The sequence below is a fragment of the Vulpes vulpes genome, chromosome 1 (genome assembly GCF_048418805.1).
Source record: "Vulpes vulpes isolate BD-2025 chromosome 1, VulVul3, whole genome shotgun sequence".
NCBI classification, from domain to species: Eukaryota; Metazoa; Chordata; class Mammalia; order Carnivora; family Canidae; genus Vulpes; species Vulpes vulpes.
In genome coordinates this window covers 90,843,192-90,869,325 of record NC_132780.1, presented here as the reverse complement: position 1 = coordinate 90,869,325, position 26,134 = coordinate 90,843,192, and the positions used below count along the sequence as shown (strand labels likewise).

Sequence of the window (26,134 nt, the reverse complement as noted above, 5' to 3'; positions counted from 1 at the left end):
AAAAAAATCACTTGTGTTATTTTTCTGGTTATAAAAATAATTCTTCTCTCATGAAATCTGGCTTCTTACATCCAAAGCCTTCCTTGAAACTGCTCTTTTGAAGATCACCAATAGCAGCCCAATGTCCAGTTTAGTGTTCTTTCTTCCGACTTTCTACCCATCTGGTAGCCTCATGATGAGTGCCCATCCTGACTTTTTCTTCCCCAACTACTTGTTTACTAATTTCTCCAAAATGAAGGCTTCCAGGCTCAAGCCTACGTACTCCCCATCCTCATGTCCTCACCCCTGCATTTTCACCCCTTGTTCTGTGGCTTTGGCTCTCACCTCTCCTGAGCTCTCGGTGACCTTTCCAGGACCTCCACAGATGCAATAGTGTTTATGATCCAATGAAATAATAAAAACAGAAAAAAAGAAGTCTTTAATAACATTACCATTTGTCTTTGAAAAGTCAACCTAATTAAGTAAAACACCAGACCGTGTGTCCTGGGGTCATACAAATGACAAGAAGAGGCCCTGCTCCCAATGGTCTTGCTGTTGGGCAGGGAGATAAATGAGTAAACACAATTATGCAGCACACACTAAATGGTTTAATGGAGGACTGTAAGGTTTTGTGCGAATGTATGGAAAAGTGTTGAAGGCGTGCCGGGGGCTGCCCTGGAGAGTCCCGGAAAGCCTCGAGGGGTCTCCAACATCCACCAGACGACTCTCCTGGGGAAACAGAAGTTAGCCAGGTGTAAGGGATGATGATGCAATAGGAAGAAAGACAAGACTGGGACACGCAGAAGAGAAAGAGAGCACAGGACAAGCTAGCATTCCCATGCAAAGACTTGATCCTCACGCGTGAAGGCACAGGTGAGAGCCTGGGTGGAGGGGTAGGAAGCAGAGGGAGAAAAGGTGGTCTGGTGGTGAGACTAGACAAACAGGGTGCAGATCATGAAGGTTCTTAGCTGCCAAGGAGCTTAAGTTTCATCCTGTCTGGGAGAGGGGCTCTTAGGGAATTTTTAAACAAAGGAGAGGCATGATCAGATTTATGTTTCAAAGACAACACCCAGGGGCAGGGGTGAGGTTCAGTGATACCAGCCTCATCAACCCTGTTACTCACACATACATCTTATCTCTCTGGCTGGCTTTAAGCGTCTGGGGCAAGCAAGAACGTCATTCCTCTGTGACTCAGCTACAATATCCAGCCCAGTGCTTCATTGGCAGGATCCACTTAGAAAATTTATATGTCAACACAAGCTTAGATTTTAGATAGCCCAGTTTGCTTAGGACTTAAGCTCAGCAGTAAATTCTATCCTTGTGCCAAAAACTTTCATGTGTCACCCTTAAGCAGCCAAGTACTGAGAGGCCAATTAGAATTTTTGAGCTTGGAAGGGAGCTTAGACATCATCAATTGTTTTCCAGAGCAGGAATGCCAAAGACAAAAATGGGATATGGCTTTCCAACATCCCACTGGCCACTGCAGGGCACTGGAATCAGAATTCTGGCCTCATTTTCTTGACTAGTTAATGACAACCGAACAAAATGTTAATGCTGCTATATTTTAGGAAAGATGAGACAATATATTCCCTACCCCTGTTCAGTGGCTTTTTCAGAATATGTACCACTCTCCCCACCTGAATTCTAGACCTACTTTTATTTAAACTAGAAAAAAACATTAAAATTCTATATGAATGAGTCTAAGTAATTCAATGTTTCTTACTTATAAAAAATAAACCTTTCCTTAAACAGTGATACTTCCCCCTTCTCCTTCTACCTAAAGGATTCTTCAGGAAGAACATAAGGAATAACCCCAGGCAAAAAGAAAACTGGGCACTAAATCATTAGTCCCCTTATCTTTCCCTTATCCTTTCTATAATCTGGGCCCTTTTTTTAAAAGTCCCCTGAGGTACTAATGACCTACTATAGTCCTCAAAACACATACCAAACCATTAGAATGAAACAACAGTTACAGGTATTTGACATACCCGAAGTCCCATGATGGAGTTTGCCTCCTTTACTTCTCTTAAACTTAAGTTTCAAAGAAATTAAGACTGCGTAAAGAGAAGATTTCCAGAGCAACAGTGAAGCCCTACCTTTAGGCATCCACAACCTAATGTGCATTCCCTAAATGAATTGGCTCACCAAACCAAACCAAACCAAACCTGCCTCCAGCCTTTAGATTCCAGTGACCCCTGTCCCTATGACCTTTCTGAGTTGATGGCAGGCATCAAATAGATAAGTCTCCTCAGTGTCCGCAGGATCTGAGATCCAAATAGGCCAGTGTGGGCTGAGCGAGAAACCCAATTTCAAATCCTGACCTAGTCATCTATCAACTGCAAAGCAGCTATAAATGAACCCATTCACTTCCATGGGCCTTGGGTTACTTACCTACAAAATGAAAAGGGGGTTTATTAATCAAATGATGTGGGAGGGCCCTTCCAGCTCTAGCAATCTAGGCTCTTTCAAAGGTTGATGCTGAGTGGGAGAAAAAGTCACCTTGTTTATATGGATGAAATGAACCTGAGTGTCAAGTGTCTGAGACTGTCCCTTGTTATCTGATGATGTTTCTTGCTCTGTTCCTCTCTCCCTCCTCCCCACAGCATATCTCAGGAGCATCATAGGTAGGAGGGAGAACATTGACAGCCATTTGGGAAAGACGGCTGAGGTTTATAATAAATCATATCTGTATTCCATTGCACTTAAATAAATGCAACCTTCCCTCTACAAACACTACTTCCAATTTAAGGGGCAGGTATTTTGAGATACTTTACAAAAGTAAGTTCATCTTACTCCCATGAACACATATATTATGATCTTTATTTTATAGATGAGAAAACATGTTTAAATTGTCAATGAGGGATCCCTGGGTGGCGCAGTGGTTTGGCGCCTGCCTTTGGCCCAGGGCGCGATCCTGGAGACCCGGGATCGAATCCCACATCAGGCTCCCGGTGCATGGGGCCTGCTTCTCCCTCCGCCTGTGTCTCTGCCTCTCTCTCTCTCTCTGTGACTATCATAAATAAATAAAAAAAAATTAAAAAAAAAAATAAATTGTCAATGAAATACTCTCAAAATTAAACTCAAATCCTAGATACCTCATACATAACAGGCAGGATTTGAACCTAGGTGTGACCCATACTCTTTTCATTAAACCTGGATGTTCTCCTATTGTAAAGCAAGAATAAGAGATTTCTGGAATTTAAGTCATATTCTACTTTCTGACCAGGGTAATGGTTTTGTTGGTATTGACTTTATAATTATTTGTTAAATTGTACATGTTTTAGGCATTTGTATTATATGTCATAATTATTTTAAAAGTGACAAAAAAAAAAGAAAAAGAATCCAATGTTTAGCACAGGTGGGCAAAGCAGATGTTCATCTTGGGTATGTCTGAGGTGGTGAGATAAGATAGCCAAGGCACCTCATCAAATCCAGAGAGAATCTCACAATCCTTCCGAGAACAAACTTATCTGTCTAAGCCAAAAGTGAACTAGGATACTTTTTTTTTTTTCTTAAGATTTTATTTATTTATTCATGGGAGACATAGAGAGAGAGAAAGAGAGGCAGAGTCACAGGCAGAGGGAGAAGCAGGCTCCTTGCAAGAAGCCCAGGATCACGCCCTGAGCAAAGGCAGACACTCAACCACTGAGCCACCCAGGTGTCCCTAGGATGCTTCTTGACATAAGCAGTAGATGCAATGACCCCTACATAAAGTCTCTATGTCAGGAACTGTCAGATGAACCTGCCTGAAACTACTTGGAAACCTTGTCCATAATTTTAAGAACAGTGTACCATTCTCCAGTGGTGAGCAGGTTGGTGTGCATACATGCACACACACACACACACACACACACACACACACACACAAAACTACAGTTTTTAACCAGTTGGTATCAACAGTCATTTATTCCCATTGTAAATCCTCAATTCCTATAATAAATATAACCGCCTGACTGTGAATGAACACAGGCCAGATCTAACATTCCTCCCTGTGCTCTCACTTCTAATTCTAGAGCCACAGAGCCGCTGACCTGCTAAAATGGGTTTATTTCTTCAGGAAGGATAGCTGTGAATAGGGACATTTTTGATACAACAACAGATGTTCTGTGAACTAATTCTGGCAAGGAGTGGACATGGACATAGTAACGAAACTGCGTGTTAAACATACTGTGAGAAATTTTGTTTCTCTCTCTCCCAGGTTGGGCTTTTGGGGGATGGAGCCTTGAAAATAACATGTCTTTATTTCAGCTCTCAATATGTTCATAATTGTTGAATGAGGTCTACAGTTATAAAGAAATAAAACCTGAACCTTTCATGAAACTTAACCATGCCCACGCCCCCATCCCTCAGTTCCCCTTTCCCATTTAATGTGGCCCTTTTAATAATGCTAAAAATGATTCAGATATTTTGTTAGAGAAAGGTTACCCATCATCACATCTAACTCAGATGAGGTTCATGAACTGTTCAAACAACTATGAGATTAAAAGGGTAGAATTCTTCCAGAGATTCAGTAAAAAGCTAAGTGAATTCTTTATAGATAATGGGATCGATCTTCAGAAATTAACTATTCATTGCCAGCCAGATGTTCTGTTGAGCCAAATATCAAAATATTATTCTTAAATCTAGGTACACGGGGACGCCTGGGTGGCTCAGTGGTTGAGTGGCTGCCTTTGGTTCAGGGCATGATCCCTGGTTCCCAGGATCAAGTCCCACATTGGGGTCCCTTCAGGGAGCCTACTTCTTCTGCCTATGTCTCTGCCTCTCTCTCTGTCTCTCATGAATAAATAAATAAAATCTTAAAAAAAGAAATCTAGGTACATGTTTGTATCGTCATTAGCAGTAAACCACTACCTAAATCTCTAGGAACAAATCAGCAAGATCAAATCATTTGCACTAAGAGCATGGTCCATCAAATTCTATCAAGTTCTCCAGAGATTAGTCAACAACAAATAAAAGATCTCTATTTGGACCAGAATAGAGTGAACTTGCACATAGAACACACACTTCAGGTATTCCATATGCCGTTTTACACACTGTGCCCATCTCCTCTTCAATGGGGGGAGATGAGAGAGTGGGCAAGTGGAGAGGGAGGTGTCTCCCAATGCTTTTCTTTTCTAGCTGACTAAGCTCTCTACCTGCCTACTGTACATCATACACATGTCCATTACACCATTTTCTATTTACTTCAGTCTTGACACAAAGTTGCAAGCTCAGCTCTTTAAAGTTAAGGATCTATGAAGTTAGGAAACTTAGCTTTATCATGTAAACATTTTTCATGAAACCCATGCCTTCCTCACTCTACTGACCTTAGGCATTTCTGCATTACTCTAATAAGCAAATGTTTATGACACTTAGTTATTAATTTACTAGTATTTATTGTATCATTTCCCTCCATTACTTTATGATCCTTGAGAGGACAGCTAAGCTCCCATAGAACCTGACAGAACTTACACGACGAGCATTTAATGATTATGAAAAAGCACAAACCTATTTAACATTAAAGAATAGTATTCTTTCCTTAAAATTATGGACAAAGTCACAGTAAGAGGTGAAGGAACAAAATTCTCATTGTGAATAATTAGCTACCTCTCTATATTTTAAGAAAAGAACACTGAGGTCAAATAATCTTAGACCAATAGCTTTATACAACCCTGTACCTTAATAGTGCCATATATTCAGGGACTGGATTTTTTCTTTTTAATCTTCACTGATAATGAGGCAATAAATGCTCTGCACTTGTGTTTATTGCAGGTTGCGAATATAGTATATGGGAAGCGTGGGATGTGAAGTTCTGTGCATGTGATTAAAAGCAAATAAATGAAGGGGAGAACAACTCAGAGGCTCTTTTTCATTTCACCTTTCTCAATCACTGTTTTAAAAGTTATTATTTATCTAAAAATCTCTCCAGGAATATTTAAATCCAGGCTTTAAAAGTTGAGTTCCACGAATTTTCCACAGTTATTAACTTTATTAATAGTAAATCCCTTCAATAAAGCATTTTAGGACATTAGAGCGATTGCTAAAACATTTACCTTTTCAAAATAAAATTCAAGGGTAGGTAAAACTGGTGGTGATGTTATTTTATATAGATCTACTGAATAATCAAAAAGAAAATAAAATCAGAAAAATCTATATACAGATGTTCAGTTTTCTCAGGGAAGAAAAGAGAAGCTCTGATCTGATACTGGAAAATACATGAAAGAGGTAGTGAAGCACAATTTCCTGGAGAGTGATCAAAAGAAAAAAAAGCGGGGCCTGAATACTCAAACTCACACATACCTTCCTGAAAGCATTCTCTACAAGCCAGACCATGCAGCGCTCTGTTGTTCATGGCTCAGAGAGAAATGTTAACAATGGCACTGCCTCTGGGGTTTGTCCTGGGAACTGTGCCATTTAATATTCTTATTAATTATTTGGTGGAAGAGATGAGCTATAAGTAGAGAAGCTCTTGGTCATAATGTACTGAAGATAAATCACTATGTAGTGAAGGGATGTAGAAGAAATTTTGGTTGGATTTAAGTACATCACGAAGGCAACAAAGGTCAAGGTACAATTCCAAGGCTGCACAAAAGAGCCCGACTAATGCAATTTTTTCCTCTTAAGCTTATAGTCACTAAATATATAGGTTAGGCAGGCTAAATGAAAAAGGGGACCCAATAATCTCAGCTCTGGATGATCCAATGCCAAGACTATAGGATACAAGATACTGTAAGATCTATAAAGTAATCTAAGCATTAGAAAAGATTCAAGGAAGAAAAACTAAGGCGATCATTTAAAATGTCTGTATAGTTCTATTCGGAATAGTAAATCTACTGTGAATCTATTGAAAGCTATTCCTTCTTTCTCAAAGCAGAAATTATCTGCTTTCTCTAATTCCTCTATAGCAATTTTTGGCACATCTCTTGAGAATTTTTCACATGGTGATCTGTACCAACGAAGTAAGTATAAATTCCTTGAGAGCCAAGACCATGCCTTTGTAGTCTGCACTTCTACCAGAATAAAAGATTTCTAACAAATGATATTAGAGGCAAGATGATGCTTCAGTTAAGAATATGAGCTCTGTAGCCTGGGATGGTCCAGGTTTAGGTTTAAATCCTGGTCCTAACATTAACTAATTTGGCGATTTCAGGCAAATTTCTGATCTGTGTGTATCCATATCAACCACCTGTAAAATTTGCCTAATGATAGTAAACAGGATTATTGTGGGGATTCAATGAGATAACACGTGTAATGGACTTAGGACTGAAACTGGCATATAGACAAGTGTTTGGTAAATACTAGTTGGGGTCCTTGTGCTGGGTTTTCCTTGAGTCAATAACAGATTTCTTCTAGATTTCAATATTTCCCAATTAGATTAAGATACAGGGCACCCAGTTAAACTAAATTTCAAATTCAGATAAACAACAAAAGAACAAGTACTTTTTTTTAAAGGTTTTTTAAAAAGTAATTTCTAGGGGATCCCTGGGTGGCTCAGCAGTTGCGCACCTGCCTTTGGCCCAGGGTGTGATCCTGGAGACCCCGGATTGAGTCCCTTGTCAGGCTCCCTGCATGGGGCCTGCTTCTCTCTCTGCTTGTGTCTCTGCCTCTCTCTCTCCATGTTTCTCATGAATAAATAAATAAAATCTTTAAAAATAATTTAAAAAAATAAAATAAATAAAAAGTAATTTCTATACTCAAAAAGTGGCTTGAACTCAAGGCCCTGAAATCAAGAGTCACACGATAGCTCTGACTGAGCCATCCAGGCACCCCAACAACAAGCATTTTTTAAATAAAACAATGTCCCAAATATTGCCTGGTAGGAGAAAACTGGTAGAGGCAGCAGCATCTGGTAGAATAAGAACATTAGTTTGCTTTTTTAAGGAAAAAGTCTCGAATCTTAAAAGACACTCCTTCTTCTTTTAAAGAGCTTCTTTATCAGTTTTAAGAAGCCTTCCTTGCCACACATTGACACTTCCTAACATCCACAGTAAAATGAAGTAAAAACGAAACTTTTAAACTAGCTATAGGAGTATACTCTTCCTCTGTTTCCTACTGACCACAGTGTACTCTGCCCATCTGTTGACAGAACCTATGCTTAATAGAAGAGCAGTTGGGTGCTGTAACTTCTGAAAAAACAAACCATTTTGAACTCCTTCAAAGTCTATATATATAGGTCCCCTTTCCATCCAACCTGAACTAAATAGTACAAACCATTACAAAGTATCAGCTTTAACAAATTTGTTTTGAATACTTACAATGGTTTAAAAAAGGCAGTGGCAAAATTTCACATGTCAGCAGGGGTTTATTTGGATTAAATTAGGACTGGTGATTTTTAACATGCTAAAGAGTTGCTAAGCAGGGGTGGGGTATTTGAGGATAGATTTGCATGCCTGTAAATTGGTAGGTTTCTACAGAGACCAGAACATATGAGGCATGTATTAGGTTGTAAGTAATTATGATCTCCTCTAAAAAAAAAAAAACAACCCAGCATGCTATATGTTCATTATAAATAGGTCTTCTTTTACAAATAGCAATCAGATTTGTGCTTTCAATTCTAATGGTCAGTGATCCAAGAACAGCAAGTTTGCAGGATGCAATCTTACCCCTCAATACTGATTTGAGGTTGAGCTTGGCTTGGCGGTGCAGGTCCTCTACACAGGGTGGTCTTGTGGTGGGAAGGAACACATTCTCCTGCTGGTGCCATGGAGCAGTGTAGTGGACTGTCCATCTACTCTCCTCGTCTAGGTTGGAAACCGCTGTAAAAAGAAAGGTAGAATAAATTCTACGTCAAAATATGCTTCAGTGGCTCCAAACATTTTACGTCAAGGTAAAATTTTACATCCATAGGTTAAGGGCCAACAGAGGGGAAATGGAGCAAATTCTGGATGAGGTTTAGTCTTAGGTTCCAGGGGTCCGTCCCACAGTGTTTTGTCTCTAAAGGGAAAGCTGAAACAGAACAGCATCCCCCACAACGTTTTGGTAGAATTGCTTCCCAGCATTTTAGGCCTTCCCTTTACTCCAAAGTTATCAAACAACTGAGAAAACTGAAATTGATGGAGACCTCCAATTCCTACATAACTCTCCTGCAATGAGTATTTATTATCCAATTGTACTATGCCATTACATCAGTAAATGTTAGATTATCAAGACAGCAACAAATTTCCTATCAAGAGGCGGACACCAAATCTTTCCTTCTAAAGCACTACATTAAAACATCATTGTAATAAATTCATTTTTTTTTAAAAAATTAAGCATAAACATTCAGTGTGATATATTTAAATAGCATATCTAATGAAGTAGAAATCAATTGGTGCTACAAAATTTTCTCTACATTTCCTGCTTTCATGGAATACTTTTTTTCATGGAATACTATTATGTTAAAATAAATTTTTAAAAATTTCAATGCAATTGACCAAACATATTCCAATTCAATTGAGTTTTCCCAATACAAAAGAGTACATCAGAGGGGAAATGATAGATAATATGAGAGTACCCTAAATCTCCATAGTAATTTTCCTTGATTCCCCTAGGGCTTGGGATCTCTATGCCTATTTCATGTTTTCCTAAGTACAGACTGAGTTGGGGGTACCAGTGGAACCCAACATGAAGCTGACAGCACCAATCATATCTATTAACAATTTTTAATCCTTTCTATATATCTGCTGCTGTAAACCAGATGTAAGGAGAGACTAGAGAAGTTTAAGAGAAAAACCCCGTACTAATAAGGCATTTCCTGGAGGTGACAAGTAAAACCAGCAGATACTGGAATTGTAAGCCAGGGCAAGTCTTCCCTGACCCTGATCTATGCTGTAGGGAGCACACTGAGCATACACACTTGTATAACACAGTATGTCCCTGGAAACGAGACTGTAAGATAGACTATCAAAATAAAATGAACATGCATGCATCAACTACTGAACCCTTCTATTTGAACATATTTCAAATTAACTCAAAGTACCTAATAGCACAGTAGAGCTATTATAAAGATGAGTTGAATATATATAAAGCATACTGTGGCAGAAGCAGTGAAATTAATCTAATGGAGCCGCTGACTTATTAGAACTATCGCTGAAGGGGAACTTGGCTTTCCTTAGCACTTCCGGGAACCTGAGTCATAGGTTAGCACTACCCCATAGCCCATCTTTTCTAGAGCTACTAAATTCTGTAAGCCTCATCCCTAAATAATTTGTTTCTCAAATCATCCCACCTTCTCCATAAGTTGCTACATGGTAAAATAAACATTGTAAACTAGACATCAAGCTAAAAACAGAAATGGCTGTGTGCGTTGCTTTTTTTTTTTTTTAAGATTTTATTTATTTATTCATGAAAGACACAGAGAGAGAGAGAGGCAGACACATAGGCAGAGGGAGAAGCAGGATCCCTGTGGGGAGCCTGATGCAGGACTCGATCCCAGGACCCCAGGATCTTGTGACCTGAGCCAAAGGAGATGCTCAAATCACTGAGCCACTCAGATGCCCCTGCTTTCTGCTTTTAATATTTGACAAAAGCAGTATGTAAATTAGGTACCTGGTATTTCCTGTAACCTCTTGTTAAACAAATGTTTTGCATGGTGCATGTAATTATCAATCTTAATACATTAAATCCACAAAGACCTGACTTAGCCCTTATGCATATGCCTTAGAATCTCGCCCAGGGCGGAACTCCCCCTATGTCTCCCAGAGTAGCCATGGTTAATTGCAATGTTTTGTGCTAATGTGCATTTATTTGGAAGACTGAATTCCCATACTTCATAGTTGAAAAAGATTGAAAAGTGAAACTTTACTTATTCCCAGTTACAAATCAAATCCAAGTAATGGTACTTGTGTCTGTGCAATCACACCATCAGCCCCACTGTACAGCTACCAACTGGCTCCTATGAAAGAACAGTTGTCTTTTCTCTGGAGCATCTCATTCTTGGCCAGGGCAGATTTTAATCAGTCCATCCAAAGACAGCCTTCCACCGAGGGAGCTGCAGAAACTGAGCCCAGAGGGCTGTTCTTTGTTACTTTCTCCAATCTCTCTCTTACCAATGCTCATGTCCATTCACATTTATCTAGTTTAAATCACTGGTCCCAAAACTAAACTAAGCCAACAGCCATATAAAAACAAAGCCATATATTTGTAAAATCTATACTCTGCAGAGAATGAAGCAGCACCTGGATTAAAGAAATGTAAACCAATGGTAAGCACATAATGAGGACATGCCACAAAAGCTGTGCACTTTACAGTGACTGATCAGTCTAGACAGAGTTTGTCCTGGAGCTCTAAAATACATAACAGAGAGTTCCAGGAAGTTTTAGAGGATCATCCCCATCAAAAATACATGATAGATCACACACAGCCTCCCTGCACCGTTAAGCCAGAGAATCAAAAACACATCTATCAAGGCGGACATAAGGTAAATACAAGGTTCCCCCCCCCCCCTTTTTATCAAAGGGCTTCTTTTGACAAACACAAAAGAAGTGAATTCACCTAAAATCTCAACCATAAATAAATAAGACATGCTAAATCACATAATTCTGCCCTAGAGTTATAAAAGTCTGAGGTATTTGAACAACCTGGTAGAGAATGAAGTTTAACTTGTGCTACTTATCTTTTCATATTCTAATTCCATCACTCAAAAAGATGTAATACATAAAACCACACACACACACACACACACACACACACACACACACACGCACACAGGGAGGGGGTTAGGAGAAATTACTTACTTTTTTTCTTAAAAAGTTTAATTAAAGACTTGATCTTTGCATTAATGAAGGCCACCATTTCCAGAATGCCTACACAGGGGTTAGAAATTTAAATCATATTAAAAGCTCAGCCCATCAGGCAGGTGGTAAGCTGTATCCTTCTGCTCCAGATTCTAACTTTCTTCCTCCGGCTCGAATCCTTAGACATCTGCCGGGGGTGCTGATGTAATGTTGAGGTTGAGTTTACTGTCAGGCAGTTACAACCCATTAACAGTCCTTGAACCTGAAAAGCTCCCACTGAAACCTAATCTTTAAGGCTGAGAGCCGCAGTGACAAAGTGTACAGAAAGAGAAAGCTAATCACAGTTCTTATTTGCATGATAGCCACATCAGTCTTTCTGCCTCGGTGCTCATGTATTCACTTTCTCTCCAACAGATCAGAAGTTTCTCGTCTCTGGAGTCCAGGAAAATAAGTAGATTTTCCTCTATGCCAGTCAAGGTGAAGCAAATGTATTCCCCATTTTCACTAGGCTACCAGGAACTTCCAGGTCTTTGTACTGGAACCCACAAGTCTTACAGCGAGTCTGGGTTGGTTCTTTGACTCTCCAGTTAATTCAGGCATTTGAATGGCTTTGGGGGGGGGGGGTGGAGAAAGAGCCAAACTATTGTTTCCCCGACCACGCCCCCCGGCTCTGCCTCCCACACCAAAGGAACGTTTTACCAGCAGTAAAACTTTACAACAGACTCTCCTTGGAGCCATAAGTGATCACTTGGTTGCATTTTCATGCAAATTAGTACCTCCTGTTTTCACACCCAGTTGTTTTTTGTTTTGTTTTGTTCTTTTGCCAGTGACTGAGAATCAGCATTGCAATTGTACCTTAATGATTTAAATCTGTATTTAAATTTAATTATCACCTAAGCACCTGGTCTAAAAAAATTCCACTCCCCCCTGAGCCCGTCCTCCTGACAGAGAACAGTAATTCCAAACACTATTTAGGTTTCTCTTGAACTTGAATATATGATACTGGGTTCTGGTTCTTTTGTGCATTTGCAATTAACCTCCAAGAACTGGGGAAGTAAATTGAAAGGGAAGAATCTGAAATAATAATACACAGGCTGGCACTAGGAAAATAACTTCTGGGGTAAAGGGACTGGAACAAAAAGGAAATGAACACAGATAGGGAGATACTAAGAAAACAGGAAAAGTCAAGGAATGATGCTTTATACCTCTGCCCAGTTCTACTTCAGGGCAGAACAGTTTCGGAGACACGTTAGACAATCTCTTGTTCCATAGCTTAGGGCTAGACTTATAAATGAATGGAAAAATGTAATAAACCACTAATTCAAAACATTTAGTTTATAACAAAAGCTCTTCGTCAAAGAAGAAACTTTATATAAGTGACTCCCTCTAAGGAAAGCTTTAGAATGATTCCTCTGCAAATGTTCCCCCCTCCCTTATTTTTTGAACAACAAAAGCAAACAAACAAAAAATTAAAACACACATATTATCATCTCACCAAACATATTATCACAGATTTCCAATTTGTGCTCTTTCATCCTATATACAGTTTTACTTAAAAGTAATTACATGGCCAGATGGCAAACAAGAAACAACTCAAATGAGAAATGATTCCAAAGTTAAATTATATAAATGCCTTAAATTAGCAAACGAAATTCCCCTTAGGAAATTTATAAGCAAGTGACCTCGATCTGCTTCGAAAGACGCGTCTCAGCCTCACAGCATTAGAGACAGGTAGTAGTGGGTGGGCTTCTAGATAAAAGCTCTCCAATGCACAACTCACAAGTCTTGGAGATCAAATCTCATTCCACGTATGTGGAGTTGGAAACATTATGCAGCTTTTCACATGTATATAACGACGGCATCCAAATAGTCATTAAAAAGGTAAATAGTGAGTGCATACTAAATGCCATCTCTTTGGGGTACATCTGTGACATCCCTGCCCTTATGGAGCTTATATTATTTGACAGTAAACGACAATTACCTGGCATGTTAGTGGTAAGTAGTGAGTGGACAAAAGAAAAGGCTGAATAGGATAAAAAAAGATTTTAAGGGCTGGGAATGGGATCCCTGGGTGGCGCAGCGGTTTGGCGCCTGCCTTTGGCCCAGGGCGCGATCCTGGAGACCCGGGATCGAATCCCACGTCAGGCTCCCGGCGCATGGAGCCTGCTTCTCCCTCTGCCTGTGTCTCTGCCTCTCTCTATCTCTCTGTGAGTATCATAAATAAATAAAAATTAAAAAAAAAAAAAGAAAAAAAAAAAAGGGCTGGGGAAGCAGCCGGCCTACAGTATTAAATAGAAATCAGGGTAGACCTCATTAAAAAGGCAAAATTGGAGTAAAAACCTTAAGGAGATGGCAATAAGACAAAAACCTACACTGAATTTCATCGGTTCTCATTTAAAGAGGGAATAGGCCCAGTTGGGGGGGGGGGGGGTTCTTTGAGAGGGGGTGTGAAACACGTCCAGTCCACTAGGACTAGTCAGAGAAGTGTTCTAAGCAAATAAACTGTAGTAAGAGTCACACGGAAAGAATTTCCCTTCTCACTCTATATTAAGTCTGATAGTAAGTGGCCATAGTTGTGTTGAGATATCACTATTTGGTTGCACATCAGTCAGTGGTAAGGCTAGGAGTAGAAAGCATGCTTTCATCCCAGCATCCAGGGTACATCAACCCTCTATGCATTATGCCATGCTGCCCCACTCAAGTCCAGATCCGCAGATGCTAGCCAGATACATTATAGTATTTACCCCATTACACATTAGGTTATGTTTTGAAAGAGCTTATTAGTCATAATTTTATTAATAATTAGTCATTAATTTATTAATAATTTTAACATGTCTTACTTTATACCCAGCATATCAGCAAGAGAACAGCCTTACAATTTGCCTTGCCTCAGTGTCATAGTATATTGAAGAGCCAGGTTTTTACGGAAGTGTCTAGTATTTTTTAATTGCTCCATTTATACATTCAACAGAAAATATATAAATTTATGGTACTTCTTCTTCCAACTTTAGCCCTACAATAGCAGAAAAAAAAAATAAGAAAAGAAAAGAAAAGAAAAGATTTCAAATAACCCAGACATGGAAAATTTGAGAGTATGGGGTAGGTAGGAGTGAAGAGCCTAACACTGGAGCCAGCCCACCCAGGATATTAGTCACTTAATAGAGGAGGGACCTCTCCATACCTTGTTTTTCTCATCTGTAAAATGGAGGCAATAATAGTATTTATGTTGTAAGGTTATTATGAGAATTTAAGGAGTTATTATTGATAAAATCCTTAGAACAGTACCTGGTATGTGGTAAGCATATATATTAGCTACATAGGTGAGTGAAATCTTAAGAGATAGCTAAGCAGCCTTAAGCTTAATAGAGGGTCAGTTATGTTTTCACAGAAGGGAAATCAAGTTCACAGATTTTAGTCTTCTTGCCTCAGAGTTAAACTACCAGCTCCATGAATAATTCCTCTAAACCTATCACTTCCAGTTGCTATTCTCTAACTTTACTCCTGCCTAAAATTCTCTCTTCATTTACAATAAATTCTCAGTGGTCACCAGTGCATCTCTAACTAGTACCAATGGTCTTCTCTCTCCTCTTCTAATTATTTTTAATTATATCCCACTATGACCCATGTCTTGAGCTTTTCATCAACACTGTATAACACTTGTGTGTTTCCTACATCTGACTGCTCCTTCCCTGAGTTCTAACAAACTTAACAAGCTTCAAAAAGCCTGTCCTTGGGACAACTGGGTGGCTCAGCAGTTTAGTGCCTGCCTTTGGCCCAGGGTGTGATCATGGAGTCCTGAGATCAAGTCCCACATCAGGTTCCCTGCATGGGGCCTGCTTCTCCCTCTGCCTGTGTCTCTGCCTCTCTCTCTCTCTCTCTCTCTCTCTGTCTCTCATGAATAAATAAATAAAATCTTAAAAAAAAAAAAAGAAACCCTGTCTTTAAACTTGTCTTTAACCCTTGTCTTTGTCCTGTGCTTTTTACTTATTCCCACCTAAAAACTTAATGATTTTACCTGAGAAAGGCAGGAGTCAGCAAATTATGGCCCTTCAGCCAAAACTAGCTGACCCCTTTTTAAACAAACAAACAAAAAAAAATTAAAAGAATATTTCATGACATGAAAATTCTAGGAAATTACAATTCCAGTGTCCAATAATGAAGCTGTAATGGAACACGTCTATACCCATTAGTTTATCTATTGTCTACAGCTGCTCTCAGGCTGTGTTCATCAAAGACCGTATGGCCTGCAAAGTTGAAGCTATTTACTATCTGGATCTTTAGGGAAAAAGACTGATGATCCATGGATTATGCTACTGCCTTTAAACACTCTGCTCCATCTTCCTCTCCCACTATTATCTTTCATTTGTCTGTCCTCCAGATCCATATTCTAACCTCTACTTAAATTTCATGTTATCTCATGCTGGATAATTTAAGCCAATCTGTCCCCCCACCCCCCTCAGCTGCTTATCAAGAACTTTCTCATTTCTATTAGGGCTATTACAAATTTTCAGTGAACCAGACAGATAGATTTAATCCTCAGTCAAAAATTAGAAAACTGAGAACTAGAAGCTAATGCAATGTAGGAGCTAAGATGAGAATCTGGGTGTCCTGATTTCTCTTTCATTAGCATATATTAAGTTGAAAAGATGTCCTTAGTTAATATATTCAAATCAATATATCTTTCAAAATTAGGACAGATAAATAATAAAAATATTTGAAACTAACTTTTCTCTAAAAATACTGCCAAATATTATAAAGAAAAATATATGTTCTCCACCACTTGAAGAATCCTGGTGGCTTATCCTAGTCCAGGGAATTCTATTACCACTACTAATGTATAAATATTTGCATCCTTATAAAGTTCTAACATTTCCAAATGCTTAATCTTTCTCTGAAATGAAATCTTATTTCTGACCAACATTTAAAATTTTTCTTCTAGGAATCATCTGATTACTTCTACAGCTCTCTGATTACTTTCCAGGAGTAGGTATACAACATATTAGCAAAGAGATACAGAAATATTTTGCAAAGTAATACGTAGTCTAAAAATTTTAACTGTTAACTATGTATGCCTTTGCAGTCAACCACTCAGAAATTTTACATGGACAACTGCCTTGTGTTCCACAACCCATGTGGACATCCGAGTTAAACGTAAATCAAACTTGGTTCCTGACCTTAGAAAGGTCAGAGTCCATTGGAGCAACACACCCAAACAGATAAGAATAATAAAGTAATGAATAAGCATAGGGAGAGAGATTAAGACCATGATGTTAATGGAAATGATGGCAAAGGGCAAACACTTCTTTTAAAAAAACAAAGGGGAAGAGGAGACTCTTCAATAAAACACAGTCATGGTCACCCGAGGAGGTTCGGGATAAGTTTATAGGGGGGGTAATGTGGGGAAAGGTGGCAAGAGAAGTGGAGAGAGACAGGGCCTGACCATTGAAGGAGGGGGTGGGTTTTCATTGGTGGGCCAGCCTGTCACGGAGAGAGTAGAAACGGGAAAGCTGTAAGGCCAATGTCACATTTCAAAGAGATCAAGGTGAGCAGTGGGTGTGAATGGGCTTAACCAGGGCAGAAAGAGAAACTGGGAGCTGGTGTAACAACCCATGCCAGATGTGAGGTGGCCCAAATCAATTCTCACTTGGGCAATTTTTCTACAACTTCTTTGGTCTTACCAGCCCGTATTAAAGTCTGTAACTTCAGAAACCATTATATACTTAAGGTGTAAAATTTAAAATTAAACCCTAACTGTTTAATAAATGATTCCATTACCACCCAGGTTTCTATCTTGAGTACAACCTGAAGTTACAACCTTCTTATTTTCATTAACGACAAAAGATTATATATTTAAACCCGAGAGTTGCTTAAGAGCAGAGCAGTCTGAGGCTCCCAAGACCCACAGATGCGGCTTCTATCCCCTCTAACACTTCCCCCACGTCCCCATCTCCACTGACACAAAACTTCAGGTCCTTCTCTGTGCATTCAGTACACTTGTGGCTTTAAAAGTCTTTAGGTTGAATCCAAAAAACATTCATAAATTTTGCTAAACAGTTTTTACTAAAAAGAAACATTTTCAAATACTATCCACAAGAAGTAATATGCAAGTATAGCATATAACATACACATTTTGAATCATACAAAATTTGAATCCTTGATCAATTGGAAATGGGATATATAATCAATAAAGATCACTCTGGTCTTCTAAGTTGAAAGGGACGGAAGAGAAAGAAAAATCAAATATAAAAGATTTCTGGTCAGAGCCATGTACTAAAAGATAATTTTAAGTTCTTCTCAAAGGAATTTTACCTCTTCAAAATATGAAATTTCCCAGTCCAACCTTATCTATAAACAGGACTTTTACTAACTGTTGATTTGGTTTAGGCTATTTTTAAAAATCAAGTGTAACATCCAAAATAAAAGATTTATGTGACTAAGTTAATTTAGGTGCCCTCGTTATCTTTACACATGGTTAGAATACTTGAAATACAATTTTTAAATCCACAGACACACCCAAGGATTCTTGTACTTTTTAGACCTGGAGCACTGGAAAACATCATAGCAGAAAGTATCCAATACCAGGCTCGTAGGCCTATAAAATAGTGTACACTTAATATTAAGAGATTTTAGAAATATTTAAAAGTTAACAAGCAACATAATCTACTTAGACATTCATAATAATGCTTCAGTAATAAACTTATAGATAGCTGAGTCCTATCCTCCTGCTTATTAAAAACAAAGTCTTGCCAAAATTCTAACTTTTGGGGATAAGAATTGTGTTTCATGTTTTTATAAACACACATTGAGGGCAATTATATAGAGTCTCTAATTTTTATGTATCAAAATAATAATCATTATTGAAGCTGTAAATCAAATGAGACAGATGAATTGATATAATCAATAAATGTGTAAATGAAAGAGTAACTTTAAAAAAACAGGTCTATCAGATAAAATAAAGATGCCCAGAGATAAAGTTGAATTTCAGGGAGCTATAATTTCATGATTAAAGGACTTTTAAAAAAATCTACAGTAAATTTGTTTGTTGATACAACTGTAATTTTTTTTTTTTTTTTTTTTTTTTTTTTTTTTTTATTTATGATAGTCACACACACAGAAAGAGAGAGAGAGAGGCAGAGGGAGAAGCAAGCTCCATGCACCGGGAGCCCGACATGGGATTCGATCCCGGGTCTCCAGGATCGCGCCCTGGGCCAAAGGCAGGCGCCAAACCGCTGCGCCACCCAGGGATCCCTATACAACTGTAATTTATATTAAAAAAAAAACAGCCATAAAGATTTAACACAAATGATGAAAAATATGCTTTCTTATTATTCAAGCAAACTGAATTGACTACAGGTTCTGGCTGTTAGGCATTGAACTGATTAGAATCAACCCAAAAAGGTGAGTTGGTTACATGTGATTAAAGAATTTCCCTCTCGTTTTTTCACATCTGGCATTTTTCTTACAAATTTCTAGTATTCCTCTCTCAACCGTCTAAGACCTTACACATTCAAAACTACTTCTTTGTGTTTTTTTTTTTTTTTAAAAGATTTTATTTATTTGAGAGAGAGAGAGCAGGAGCAGGGTGAGGGGCAGAGGGAGAAGCAGACTCCATGCTGAGCAGGAAGCCTGGATGCAGGGCTCAATCCTAGCACTCTGGGATCATGACCTGAACTGAAGGCAGAGGCTTAACTAACTGAGCCACCCAGGTGCCCCCAAAACTTCTTCTTTGATTCACTTGTCAGTTTTATGTTCTATTACTACAGAGCTGCCATGTAAGAGGAATATTAGAGCAACTGCCTGCACAGTAGAAAGACCAGCCTGCCATCTTCCAAATCCGGCAGATGCTAATGGGACAAGCAATATCACATGCCCCCTGATGGGATGAAATGCCAAGGATAAGCATCACCTATGGTAAAATCAAGTTAAACACTGTTGATAAGTTAAATTTTTCCAGTTTACAGGGAATACAATACATATATCAAACTAAAAGTGGAACATTTTGCTGGTCTGGCCTCTCTAGTAAGTCAATTAAATAATAATAATAATAATAGCAACATGCCAGATTAAAGGAGATATGGGGACTACCACAATCAGATGCATACCTTGGACAAAATACTATTTTTAGATAAACCAGCCATAAAGAAAGGCCTTTTATAGACAAGTGAGGAAATGTGTTATACCCTGGGTGTGTCAAAAGACCTTGTACTTTCTACTGTTGCATAATGAGGTTACACACACACACACACACACACACACACACACACACACACACAAGGTAATGTTGTAGAAATACTGTCCTGGAATGAAATCATGTGTCTGATGACAGAAGCTCATGAAGAATTATATTAATTGTCCCTTGAGTTATGTTATTTCATAATGGTAAGTTAAAAATTCCCAATGTTCTAGAACTTCAATGGTACAATGATCTTTTCTTTCTTCTGCTTCTGAATTAATCTTTAATGATGAATCATATGGCATATTGAAAACAAGACTGATGGAAATCTCTTCATCAATATCTGGTGAAGGGAGTTGGTGGGTGTAGAAAAGGAAACCTTAGGAGATGATAATGTATCAGTTCTTTAGAAGGAACCTGATCTGGTATCCACTTGGCCAGTTAATTCTGATGCTAGGAAACACCCTTTACTCTACATGTGTTGAAGCTAAAGGCTTCTGCTGTGGATCCTGGTTAATAATTTAGTCTAAAACCATTGCTACCATCTGCTCGGTCAATTTCAAAACGTCTGCTATCATTGTGACTAGTTTAGTCAGGCCACAATATTCATGTGACATTTCATCCAAATGAAAGGCGAGGCAGACAGAAAACATGCTATGAAAAAAAGAAATCCCAATCAAAGGTCCAAAACACAAAGGGAGCCCCTGCTGACAAAGCATGCAAAATTCAATCCTGCCTGCAAGGATGGAAGGATGCAATGTCTCTCAGGGAACGGGACAATCTGGAGACTGTCCTGCGATGATGAGCTCACACTGGAGAGCTCCAAGAAGGGAATGGGCCCTGGAAGTAACGGTGAACAGGGATATGGCAAGGCCAAGTTGAAAAGGGGAGAGTTCATGTTTTTCTAGACAGAGCTGAAGACAGTTCCAAAGAGCATCTAATCCACTCTTTTTATTTTACAAAATAAGTGACCTGCAGTACATCACAGAGCTATCCAGCATCCATTCTAATCCTCCATCTTGAGCTCCAGTGCTACCTCTGCCTTCACTGGGAAAAGGCTGGTGGGGCAGGCTGCAAACGTCCACACTCAGTTCTGCTTCTCTGCCTTTGCACTCGTCATTCTTCCACCCAGGATACTCGATCCCTGACTTAGCCACTTGGCATGCTCCTGTGTGCTTCTCAAATTATACTTCAAATGTTAACCTTCCTTAAGAGGCATCCTTTGACAGACCTTTAGTAACTATTTCAAAAATACAGGCCATTTTACTTCAAGAATAATTTCCTCAAAAGTGAACTACGTTTGTCTCCCAGAAAGAAGACGGATAATTTCATTAACTGTAAGCCTCTTATGCTTGTACCAATTATTCTTCATGACATGTTGTATAGCTCTAATACATCCACCCACATCGTACTGATTCATCTAATTCATTCTACTAAGCCTCTATTAGAAATAGAAAGACTCATTCAGGAGAGCAGAGTATACAAGCTAATGTATATGAGCAGAGCTACATATCAATTAGCTCAATTCTAAAGTTAACTCACTTTACCTTTCCTAATTTAATCATTCAAAACACAGAATGCACATTAGAGGTCCATCACATGTTAGAGAATAATTTTCAGTGCTACTTAAATCTATAATAATGATATCCTTTTATAATAAAAATAACTGAAAGGGAAATGAACCTTAAATTTGAAAAGAAAAAAAATTAATTCAGCCTTTCTTTTAAAATCTTCAGGGAGGAAAGGAAAAAAAAAAAAATCTCATCGTGGAACGAAAAGCCAAAGTATAATGTGATGATATGAGAGATCTAATTGAAGAGTCACGTGATTAGCTAAAGGGCTTTATACTCTGGGCTCTCTTGTACTTTTACAACTGGACAAAAGGGACTTCCTAATCAAAACTGGTATGGGATGGGGTTGTGGGGTGGCTGACAAAATAAAGTAGAAGGTCGCCACCTACAGGGGGGCACTGTAGCCAATAAGACATATGTAGGCACAGGACAATGACTCCTGCTACTTACTGTTTCAGAAATGCCTCTGATTTAACACATCTCAAAGAATGTTCTCATCTTCCTCCACTGAAGGAAGACCCAGACTCTATGATCTCTGTGAATTTTCATAAACTACCTTGCATCTGCAATCAAACACAGATTAAGGAAGCACCCCTGAATGATATAAAACATTTCTGAATCTATCAGGGAACAGCTACATTTAACAAGGGCTAAGAAGACAAGGGCTAAGAAAAAAAGAGGTCCACCTCAATTTACAACCAAACCGTAAGATCTTGCAATAAAGAAAGCCAATCATGAGTGTTTTCATTTAGTAAGAAAAGGATTCTGAAACCATACTGTCCACAAACACAAAAAATATTTTATTTAAAATGAAGGAGGGGCACCTGGGTGGCTCAGATGGTTAAGTGTCTGCCTTTGGCTAGGGTCATGATCTTGGGGTCTTGGGATGGGGCCCCACATCAGGCTCCCTGCTCAGCAGACAGTCTGCCTTTCCCTCTCCCTCTGCTCCTTCCCTGCTTCTGCACATGCTCTCTCTCTCTCTCTCTCTGTCGAATAAATAAATAAAATCTTTTTAAAAAATATAATGACTGAAGGAAAATTATATTTCTCATTGTTTAAATTAAATACAATCAATGATCAATAAGTATAAAGATTTAGAGAAAAGAATCATTTGGACTCATTTTTTTTGTGTGTAGAACAATCTCACAAACGTTCAGTTTTTTTCTCTCCTTCTTAATTTCTTATATTGTTTCACATATGGTTAAGATGAGCGCTACAATTAATAAACTGGTGTGACCAACTGCTTTTGTTAAGAGGCCAGCTGGTTGACGTGCAAAATGATAATTAGACAAATTAAGATAGATGCTCTGGTTTGCTGAGGAACTGACAGCAATACTAGTTAAATGTCTAACTACATTTGGTTTTCTAGCAATGGTCAAGGTTGACCTAGGCAAGGATAACATTTATCTCCTTGGGTTGGGTTTTTTTGTTTTTTGTTTTTTTTAATTACATTGCCCTAAACTATTGGATAGACAGCAGCAGAATTCTTCAAAGGGAGAAACCCTAGCACTGTATTAAGGGGGAGTGCTATGAAGGATCTGTAATTATGCTGGAGGTGTCACAGCAGGAGCAAGGGAAGGTCAGCCAGGCATAAAATGATATTCAAAATGAGTCTAGAGAGTACAGAACTTTCATTAAGGTCAAGCCAACGCTTTTGACATGAATAACCCTTCCTATAAGCTCGACATTTCACATTGTTTCACTGATTTTTCTCTTCAGTTGCAAGAGATAAGGATATTCTTAATAAGTAATCAACAAATGAGAGCAAGAGACATGAGTAAAAAATATCAAATATCGCGTGGGGACAAAGGTTCAGGATCTCTGCATTCTAGTCACCTAATATTTCTAAAGCAAGGAGTTGACAGTGTAGTTTCCTGAGCTGACAGCACAGCAGTGCCTCTAGGCTTGCTGGCATGTCCTGGTACCAGCGGGCCATACAATTAGGGCACAGCTGGAAGGAAGAGAGGCGTGCTGATTACAGAGCCCAATAATTAGGCCCACACAGAATTTGAGAAAAATCAAAGGGCAATCAAAACAAGAATGCTGATGCTAGGTAATGGCTGGCCACTGACTTTGTTAAAATGATACGCTTAGCTTAGCTCCTCCCCAACAGACAGGATCATAAGAGTTTGAAACAGTAGGAAAAAAACAAAACAAAACAAAACATGGACTTCTCATCTTAGCAAATAAAATCATTATTAACAGGAAAGATTAAGATTAGCAGTTTTTTCATGCACCCCAACAATAGTTTCAGCGTGCATTCAAAAGTAGAAAGCTTGGGACTGTTAAAGATGGAGGTGAAGACAGTTGGTAGTTTCATACACTGTAATTTATTTTTATCTTTTTGCTATTTTCACTAAGGAGAAAAGGCAGAAGGGAGTAAACAGCACTATAAAAATTTGACGGATGCTAAAGTCATGCGATCAGTGTTTTCCTGAACCAGAATAAAAAGAAAAGTAAGATATCTAGGGAGAAAACAACACAGGAAGATTCTTAAAATGCCAAATAATTTTCCCAAACCTCTGTCGAATTTTACAGCAGCTCTCAGAAGAGCCCAGCTCAACCTATTTTTATCACCGTCTCTGAAACACCCATCTCTTTGTGTGTAGCAGTCCATACAAATCATTACATGCTAAAACATGTTCAAACGGAGCTGCCACCATCAATTTTCATTAGTTAAACATATTTAATCAAGTAAACATTTTGGCTCTTGAAGATAGTCCTAAAACAACTGCACTTCTCTCTACTTGTCTCGATGTTTATGCACAACGGGATGGAATGGAATTATGTTATTATAACTGCTTTCTGAAGAGAAATACTCACCAACTGCACCCCACTGGAGAGTGGAATCAGCCACAGACTCTGGAGGATAGATCACATTCATTATCAAAATAAACCCCAGAGCATCTACGGAGGGCTCATGCCAGCAGGGCATCCCATGTTGAAATGGGATAAAATTCACTTCATCACTCAGTAACCCTCTCTCCCTCTTGTCAACACGATCACAATGGCCCATCCGCAACCATAACTCTACTCTGAACTTTCTGGCTTCACTTATATTGTGTTTAACACCACCACTCTCTCTTGTCCCCCCCCCCCCCCCCCCCCCCCCCGCACCGCCCCACAGCCTCTTCTTTCTGCAGCTGCTGAATGCCACAAATAGCTTCTTGTATAATTTGACTTAGAATGCACCCCAAACTAGACATGTTGAATGGCAACGTGAATGCTTCATTCAGAGAGAACTAAAATGTGTAGAATGCCCTAAAAACATCACAGTGGTAATGGGGATCATTTGGGAGTCTTGGAGCAGAGGACTGCGTTCTGCAGCAGACTGCAAATTCTTCTTAGGTCTATGCAAATGGCAAGAGAATGGTTTCAGGAGATTCCCACACTGATCAAAGGACGACTAGCTAACTCCTCTGTCTGAATGGGGTTTCCCTAGAGCCGCCTCCGTTCTCCACACCTATTTATTTTTCTTCCTATTCTCCTAATACATGTACTTACTCTAAATCTATTAATGCTCTAGCACCAATGCTCCATTCTTAGGTTAATTTTGAAATCATCTGGCTTAATGCTTTGTGTATTCCACACATGGCAAGCCCCCCTCTGATATTTTTGTGGGGCTAGAGCCAAATCCAAGTATTTGTTTTGCAAAGTCAGCTACTCCCCAATTTGATACAATGTGACAATACATAATATCCATGGATACATTCAAAGGCAGGGGATAATTACCCATCTTTATGAAAGGGGTGAAGGAGGACAAGAGCTGAGAGAATTTAAAAGCACCTATCCTGTAAAGCTGCAGCAAAAACTTCCCTGAGGAAATCGCTCACAAATAATGAAATAAAAATTCCCACACATATGATGGCTATTTTCACTTCACAAACAGAAGTTGCTTTTTTGGGAAAAGTTTCCTTGTGTGTTGAAACTGGAATTTATTTTCCTGAATACCAAGTATATTGGCAATCAAATGATTACTACAGCTAGAGGACTGGGAGAAAAGTTAAAGGCAAAACTTTTGTTGCTACAGAAAAATGGGGAGCCAGAAGGTACCAGTGAATTACCTTTTAACTGCTCTCTTTTCACCATCCTTTCAGATTAACTGACAATCTCTTGAGGAAAGCAAACCTTTCCTGACCCTCTAATTCTGTAGCAGATACCTCCTATTATTCATTCACAAGACCCATACTTTTGGAGAGCCTGGGTGGCTCAGTCAGTTAGGCATTCCCCTTCTGCTCAGGTCATGATCCCAGAGTCCTGGGATGAAGCCCCATGTCAGGCTACCTGCTCAGCAAGAAGTCTGCTTCTCTCTCTCCTGCTGCTGCTCCCCCTCTGGTGGGTGCTCTCTCTCTCTCTCAAAAAAAAAAAAAAAAAAAAAAAAAAAAAAAGGTGCATACTGTTTTATGGCACTACTACTTGTTTTTGTTTAGTTGTTTGTTTAGTGACTACATCTCCCCCTAGACACAGGATCTGGACTACAGAACAGAGGCCACAGCTCTCTGGATCCACAGGGCCTAGGTGCTGAACACAGACAGATACACAGTAGGCACACAATTATTATTTTATTAAAGGAATAAATTACAGGAAGAAAAGTTTAAGCAAAAGGAGCTCCAGAGAATTCAGCTTTACTCTATAATATTAAAAAATAACTAATGTTAAAGTAACACAGTATTGGTAGACAGCTTTTAGTTAGGTAGGACTTGTTCACTAAGGACGCT

General features: G+C 38.9%; 1 protein-coding gene across 11 annotated transcripts in view; it reads right to left on the bottom strand.

The window, feature by feature from the left end:
* Nucleotides 1-26,134, bottom strand: part of NHSL1 (NHS like 1) — a 233,468-nt gene that overhangs the window by 56,263 nt on the left and 151,071 nt on the right. For 7 of the 11 annotated variants that reach the window (XM_072719875.1, XM_072719820.1, XM_072719853.1 and 4 more), the window contains exon 2: nt 8,562-8,714. In XM_072719875.1, the coding sequence (XP_072575976.1) occupies nt 8,562-8,714 (153 nt within the window). Of the gene's footprint in view, nt 1-8,561; nt 8,715-11,672; nt 12,105-24,239; nt 24,448-26,134 lie in introns of those variants that run through there. The other 4 variants (XM_025997903.2, XM_072719864.1, XM_072719835.1 and 1 more) reach the window with 3 other exon arrangements.